At 33.1% G+C, this 8,755-nt stretch overlaps 1 protein-coding gene across 1 annotated transcript; it reads left to right on the plus strand.

Annotated features, from left to right (window-relative positions):
- The first annotated feature begins 5,784 nt into the window (after positions 1-5,784).
- On the plus strand, positions 5,785-6,396 carry LOC111026544. Its single transcript, XM_022304642.1, has one exon. The coding sequence runs from the start codon at positions 5,785-5,787 to the stop codon at positions 6,394-6,396; it is 612 nt and encodes a 203-aa protein (XP_022160334.1).
- Positions 6,397-8,755: the final 2,359 nt, after the last annotated feature.

Consider the following 8,755-nt stretch of genomic DNA (forward strand, 5'->3'; position numbering starts at 1 on the left):
AAAAGATGAGAAGTGGGACGATGTGTATAATAATTCAAATGTAGATGTATGTGTTGATTTCTTTTATGAAATAATATTAAATTCAATTGAGAAAGCCTGCAGTAGTCTGGAGAAGGTTAATTCAAAAAACAAAAGTATCAAGGAATGGATGACTGTAGGCTGGCTCAAATCCACACGAAAAAAAAATATGAACTATCAAAAAAGGTTAAAAAGCACAAAGAGAACACAAATTTGCTCTTATATTATAAAATATACAGAAATAAATTGGCATGTCTAATAGGGGCAGCTAAAATTAAACTGTATAAGGATAAATTTTCTAAGGTTGCTCTGGAAGTCCTAAATTAACATGGAACTCAATTAATGAATTAACTGGAGCCAAAAATGTCAATAATAATGCTGGGAATATAATTAATATAAATAATAATGGTCAATGTATTAATGTTCAGAAAGATCCTGTTAAATATTTTCAATAACTTTTTTATTAATATTGATAAAGAGTACTCTGCTAAGTTTAAAAATAAATTAATAGATAGATGTAATGTAACATGTGATTTCTTTTTTAACGAACAATTTTTAGTACCCATTGATAAAAATGAGATAAAAAATATGATAAAAAATCTAAAAGATGAAACAGCATCTGGCTTTGATTAAATATAGCAGTTAAAATATTTAAAAAAATTGAAAATTATATTGCAGAGCCACTACTGTTCATACTCAATTTATGTCTAAAATTAGGCTACTTCCCGAACAAATTTAAAACAGCTATAGTTAAACCATTGTATAAATCAGGAGTAGTATAAATTTGCCGATCCTGGGACCACCACCACCACACCACCACCGCACCATCGCCCCCACCACCAACACCTCTCCTCTTCACCACTACCCACCCGGCCACAGATGACCCACCCCTGCTACTACTCGCCGCCCAGCCATGACCGGGCCGCCGTCACAACTTTATACGTATATGTATACACATTAATTAATTGTTTATATTACCAATATATAAATGCAACAGGGTGGTCAAAAAAATCTGTATGGAAATGTTTATCAAGCATAATGTCTATTGATAGACGTTTTCTCACACTCTTGTATATATATATTTTTTTTGATCCTGAAGAATACTTAAAATCCCTTCCATTCCTATGAATTAAAATATATGTATAAGATGAAAAAAAAACATCGTCATACGGGGGTATAAAATTGCTACCACAGCAAAAATCTTGATATGTATACAAAATCTATTATTATTTGACTTGACCATAGTTAGATGCGTTAATAACGATCAGACAGGCTAGCATCACATACCGTCACTGGTTAGTTATATTTTTGTGGATATTAAAAATGTTTAAATGCGAACAGTGCCTTTGTACTTTCTCGTGGAATGACGCTTTAACTAGTCATTTAAAGCGTCATAGTGACATTGAAGATTTTAAATGCATTATTTGCAACACTTCTTTTAGTAGAAAATATGCTCTCAGACGACACGAGAAAAGTATTCATGGTGAGTAAATTTCATGCAATAAAATATTAGGATTCTATCGGGGGAAAATATTTTTATCATTTTACGAAAATAATCTTAGTATGTATATACTCAGTGCCGCGGATCCGTTTAACATGACTGTATACAGTTGTCAGGTTTGTTTACATTATTTGAACCGGCGTGTCACGGATGATAATATATATATTTTTTTCATTTGTTTTGTTCCCATCATATAACATTGATTTTTTTTTTTTACTTAATATACCGTATCCGAATACTCGTATAATTAAATATGTTATCTGAGCGTTTAAAGGGGTTTAGTATCTACAACCATACGTACATTATAGTATGGTGTATAAGAAATAATAAAGTAGTGCTCCATTTTAGGTATTTTAAACAGTAATGCACAGCCAGTTACAGCAGCAACTGCAAGTAAGAACTATATATATATATAATTTAGTGTTTAATATTTAACATATGGTATAACTTTTGTAGACATCGAAGGCGTAGCAGTATTGGATAAGGTTGAAAAAAGTGGAATGCATGAAAGTATATATAATGTATATGTGTAGTAAATACATCACGCTTAATTAAAAATGTTTATTATAGATGATAACAACGCGTTTGATGAAGGGATAATAATTTAATGTACGAAGACAGCAATGATGGCTATTGTATTGATGTGTTGGATAAGGTCGAACATAATGAAATGTGTAAAAGTATGTTATATTAAATAGGTATATTTTGAATCACCAATAATTATTTGTTTTTTAGATGATGACAATTTTACGTTCGAAGACGACAATGATGGTTATTTATTGATGTATTAGATAAAGCGGAATATGAAGGATTATGCAAAAGTATTATATATCTATTTATGTATATAATATCCCAATATATTAATTTTTTTAGCTGATAATGATGAACCGGAAATGATTGAAATAGCTCCAAATATTTTCGTCGAGAATATACAAGCTGCATCTTCAAAACAAAGTACATATTTAATTTAAATATATCTTTAATTTTTTATAAAACTTATAAACTATTTAGGTAAACGTGTATACAACGATAATTTAAATGGTCAGGCTAAATATAACCGTATTGTTCGCGCCATTCAGCGCGAAGTAGATTTATGTTAAGAGTGCGTACGTTGTCACACTGTCGGACTGTGATAGTGAATAGCCATTATCAGTCTGATAGTGTGCGGCGTGCGTATCTCAACCGTTAAAATTTCATCTTTTCGTAGTTTCGTCCAGTATTTATAGTGTGTTCATAAAGTTTTTCAAGGCTTTCAGTGCCACCGAAAGCTTTTATTTCAACAGATAAAATGTTAAGGTGGTACTGATCGCATTTTCGTGAATTATGTGTTTTTTCATTGGTTATTCATTTTTCATTCGTTTTTGTCTAAACCGTATTCATTTTTCATTACATTCGTTCATTGTTTTTTGTTCTTTGCCGTCTCTCGAGCTGTGTGGTGTTCCAGCTAGAGATAGATCAGTCATTACTACATTACATTCGACTGTGCAAATTTTCCATTCATCAGTTGTAATCGTTCATGTGTTTTCGTTATTCATCAGTCTTCGTTGTGTCGTGAGTCGCTTCTGTAAGTATCGTTCATTGGGAATCGCCAAAGTCTAACACGCAATCTGGTGATACACATTTTAACTAATGCAACTGATCATGGTTATTTATATCTTAAGTCGAGGAAACCTAACAAGAATAAAGGCAGCGGGCTGATCAACACACTTATAAACAAATTACCAATCGAGCTTCACGTACCTGGTATATTATATCTAATAAATCTTAACTAATCATTTTATATTTTAGGTTATCAGTACTGTGGACCTGGTACAAATTTAAAAAAACGCTTAGCTCGCGGTGATAAAGGTATAAATCTTCTGGACTCTGCTTGTAAAGAGCATGACATTACATACGAGAACAGTAATTCTATCGCAGATCGTAACCAAGCCGATTATATATTAGAGCGGCGAGCTTGGGATAGGTTCAAGTCAAAAGATTCTAGTTTAAAAGAAAAAGCTGTGGCTAGGGGTGTGACTGCCATGAAAACAAAACGTAAAATAGGTGGGGGTTGTGGCTTTAAAGCGGCACTTAAAGCGAGTAAAAACGTTATAAAGAAAAATATAGGTGAAAAAAACTTGATGAAGTTAACTAAAAAATGTGTAACTGTCGCACGAAAAACATTTAAAATTAAGAAGACAAAAGTTCCACGAACAATAAAAATTCCGAAAAAAGGCGGCCTGTTGGCTGTTACCGCTCATACCGATTTTCGCTGGTTTGTCAGCTCTGGGAGCCCTAACTGGTGGTGTTGCCAACGATGTAAAGATTGCTAATGAATTTAATAGAAATACACCATCGCATTTGGGCAAAGGGTTATATCTCACACCGTATAAAGGCAACTCTTACAAAATTGGTTCTGGTATCACACCAATTAAAAGAGGTGGGGGTTCAAAAGCGAAAAAAAACTAATATCTACGTTACCCAGGAGAGCGTTGTACGATTTCGAACTTATAAAAATCGCTCTTTTGATGAAAATACCTCATTTCATCGGAGTGTTTACCAGAGATAGGTTATCTACACGTCCTAGGCGTGAAGAATCAGCAATTATTAACTTGGATGAGGAAAACGGTACAGGAACCCATTGGATAGCGTATAAAAAAATCGGAAATCATGTTGACTATTACGACAGCTTTGGAAATTTACCACCTCCTCTAGAAGTACAACAATATTTTCACGGAGTGGCATACATTTCAATTACAACAGAGAGCAGAAATATAATACTACAACTGCGGACAATTGTGTTTGAAATTTCTATCATGTATACGATAACACTAAATGAGAACTCTAGTGAATTGGAATGCGATATTTTTCCACCGTTAGAGGTAGAAAATACAGCTCAAATATGTCTTTCGAGTTTACAGACAAATAATTCGATACCAAACATAGAACCTGGTTGCAATACTATCGGCTTTCGTAATATAATCAATGAAAATGAGAACGTTATTATACCTACAGGCACTTACGAGTTGGTTCATTTAGAGACTATTATACACAACATGATGACTGATTTTGTCAGTTTTTTTGAGTTAAAAGCATACAGCAGGACATTAAAGTGCAGTATATCGTGTAGCCATGAAGTGGACTTGGGTGTTGAGAATAGTATAGCGAAATTGCTAGGCTTTCGAAATGTTCTATACACTACTGGTGCCACTCACGAGTCTGAAAATATTGTCAACATAATGAAAATAAACTGTATAAAAGTAGAGTGAAACTTGATTACTGGCTCATTTTGTGACGGAGTGTCGAGCCAGATTCTACACGAGCTTTATCCCTCTGTACCTACTGGGTATAAAATCGTCGAGGTACCTAGACACCCAGTTTTCTACAGTCTCAACACGAGATCAATAAGTAGAGTAGTTATCGTACTAAAAGATCAGAACGATTGTCTAATTAATCTGCACGGTGAGCCAATAACAGTTCGTTTACAAATAACGCGTGGATATGGCACTCAAGTTTAATATAAAAAAAACTACAATAAAAAAACCTACCAGTTTACCAACTGCCGTTAAGAAGTCGACATCTAAACCAAAAAGAAACGAGGCAAAGCTCACGAAAAATAATTTGAATTTTCTCAGATCGTTTCAATGATGGATGACTCGTACTTAGACGTTACGGCCGACTATGTTGACGAGTGCAAAATTTCACAAATGAATTATCATTCGTTCACTCCGTACTCAAACATGTCATTATCTAACAACGATGAAATCAGGATAAGTGTTTTAAATATGGACTCGTACACTTTACCGTGTGAGAGCTATATTTACATTGAGGGAAAGGTAAATAAACCCTCCGATGCTGTTGGGGAAGTACGTTTTTCAAATAATGGATTGGCATTTTTATTCACTGAAATGCAATATGAAATAAATGGAATAGAAATACAGAAATTAAAATCACCTGGAGTTTCGTCTTGTTTGAAAGCATACTGTTCGTATACTCCAAACGACTTGAATGCGCTAGAAAACGCGGCTTGGGACTCGGTAATGGATAGTGAGGATAATAAAAATTTTATGACCAACCAACAATGTATTTACCGGCTGCATTCCTCTAAAACACTTGTTCGGGTTTTACGAAGATTATAAAAAAATATTACTTAATTATAATCAGCAACTGATTTTAAATCGAGCATCTACTGACCTTGACGCGATACATGTTGTGAGCGAAGGTGCAACCGCTGCCGTTGAAAAAATAAAAAAATTACAATTGAACTTACTAAGGTGACTTGGAAAATGCCTATTATCAAGGTCAGTGATAAAGAAAAATTAGGATTGATAAAAGTAATAGATTCACATAGAACACTATCGTGTGCGTTCAGAACCTGGGACCTGTGCGAATATCCAATACTCCCTAGAAATAAATCTCATTCATGGACGGAAAAGTCTAAAAGCTTGCTAGAAAAACCGAGATTTGTACTGTTTGGATTACAAACAGATCGAAAAAAAAATATCGAAACCGAAGCTGGACGGTTTGATCACTGTCAACTAAAAAATCTTAAGGTACACTTAAATTCTGAAGTGTACCCATATGAAGACTTCCGAGCAGATTTTAAAAATAACAAGACCAGTATACTGTATAAAGCTTATACAGACTTTCAAAAATCGTATCACGAAAGAGATTATTGTGAGCTATTATTATCAAAACACATTTTTCAAAACTACGTTCCAATCGTCGTAGTTGATATGTCACGTCAGAACGATAACGTTAAATCATCGACCGTAGACCTGCAAATTGAATTTGAAACGGATACAGTTCTTCCAGAAAAAACTGCAGCTTATTGTTTAATACTACATGACCAGACTATAACTTACAATCTATTTAGTGGTGATGTAAGGAAATTGTAAATAATTTTGTAAATAAAAATACATTTTTTTTAAATATCACGTTGTTTTTTTTATTATTATTGACCATAATAAGAAAATTATATTCATCCCATTACAATAAAATATTACATAATCTACAGTTTATATATAAAAAAAATTAGAAACTTAATCTACGTCTTGATTTTGCTGCAAATGCCCTCGTCCTCGGTCTCTTGACTTCAGGCTATAAAAAAAATTAGATTTCTTAAGTATAAAGTAATATGTAAAAAAAAAATATTTGTATTACCTCAGTTTCGGACGATAAAGATAGCCAGCCCCTTGCTAATTGTTTGTTTGCTTTCCTCTTCAAATCTGCTTTAAGCATGTACCGGCCGGGAGTTACCCGTTTCCGCCAAAAGTGTACCTTTACCTTTTCTCCCAATTCACTTTTCCGCCAAATCATAAATTGTTCGATTCCCTTTTCCGCCAAAACCCTGCCTTTCCCTTTTCCCCCAAATCAAAAAAGTTAGTCTAGTATAATTTAAATATTTTTAATATATTATAAATTATAATTTTATTTTTATTTTATATACATTAAAAAGTTTGTACTATAATGATATATATTCCTATAACGTACCGTAATTTCAACCAAATGATAAATTTATCACTGATTATCGGGATTATTTCCCAAACGCTATCGATTGCTTGTTGTACCAGTTATATTGTTACAGTTGACAGTTGTATGATACGTACGAAACCAACCGTTATTGTACCTATAATAGTACGCAGCCTAGTCGCTTTCTAACCGTTCTCGATAAACTATAACTTACTATTGAATTTATTACTTCTTTTGAACCGAAATATTGTTGACTGACATATTGTATATTTTATAAATAATATTCAAACATTATTCAAATTCTAGACTTACTTTTTTGATTTGGTGGAAAAGAGAATTGGGGGAAAAGGGAAAGGCAGAGTTTTGGCGGAAAAGGGAATCGAACAATTTATGATTTGGCGGAAAAGTGAATTGGGGGAAAAGGGAAAGGTACACTTTTGGCGGAAACCGGCCATGCCCGTACAAGCCATCGGAATACGCTGTTTCAATTTCTGAACCTCGATGTGGTCCAAATAATCTTCAACATTACTAATGTTTGTATCTTTAGCTAATGGCATTTCGTTTCCGAGAAATATTGAAATCTTACATGCCTGATGCAATGCAGCTGGCCATGTGAACATATTTTTCATCTCAATAACTTCTTCCATGGTATCACTTAGTTCCAAGATCCAAGGGGGTTCGGGGCTTGTAATGATCGACCGACACAGCACGCAGCACCCAGCGGTCACCATTACACGTCAAAATATTATAATTTTTAGATTCTTGTAACTTTCAAGATAACTTTCGTATAGTGTACGACGCACGTATAAAACTGACTAATTATTAGCAAAACACGAATTACATGACATTTTGATACAGAATACAGATAACATAATATTAAAACCGATTAGCGGCTTCTGCGATTGTGATATCGATATCTTACAAATTATAATTCCCAATGTATTTTTACATTATTAAACCTTAGTGCATTTTCGAATACTTCGAAAGCGTTTTTAATAATTGACCGTATTGAAATGTTTGGTCAGTCTGTACTCTGTAGTGATTACACTGATCGCGGAACAACTGTTGTGCTGTGCTTTCGATTTGTATTAGCGTCTTATAATTTATTTATTACTGCACATAAAATAAGCAAAGAATCAAAGAATAACATTTTGAAATACTTCAGCCCTACTGCCTCAACATCTCCACAAGCTATTAAAAAACTAAAACTTGACGACAACGTTATTCAAAATAATGAAATTTCCTTACCGTCGACATCATCCCAAATTCCGGCTTCTGATTTATTGGATAATACAAAAAATTTAGTTTCTACTTTTGAAGCATGAAAAGATATTTCTTACTACATAGGAAAACAGGTAAGATTTACTATTATTTATATTTTATAAAGATTTTAGATTTATATGAAAGGTTACACTTCTGATGCGAATTATTATTTTTTATATATTTTGTACATTAATCATTAATACTAATTAACAATATATTTATTAAATTACCCAAATAATATTAATTTTCAGTGGTCAGCTGAAGAAAAAATAAATATTTTAAAAAATATATGGGTACCTGATCCAAGTTATAAATTTCCTCAAAGTGGCAATAGGAACTTAAGATTTCAAATAAATTGGACGCATGAGTTCTGTTGGCTTCGTTACTCAAAAATACAAGATGGGGCTTTTTGTTTGACATGTATTTTATTCCCACCATCAGATGGATTAGGAAAGGGTGGTCAACAAAATCCTGGGAAATTGATTGTTGAAAAATATAATAATTGGAAAAAAGCCAAAGATT

This window comes from Myzus persicae, unplaced genomic scaffold (genome assembly GCF_001856785.1).
Source record: "Myzus persicae strain clone G006 unplaced genomic scaffold, MPER_G0061.0, whole genome shotgun sequence".
NCBI lineage: Eukaryota > Metazoa > Arthropoda > Insecta > Hemiptera > Aphididae > Myzus > Myzus persicae.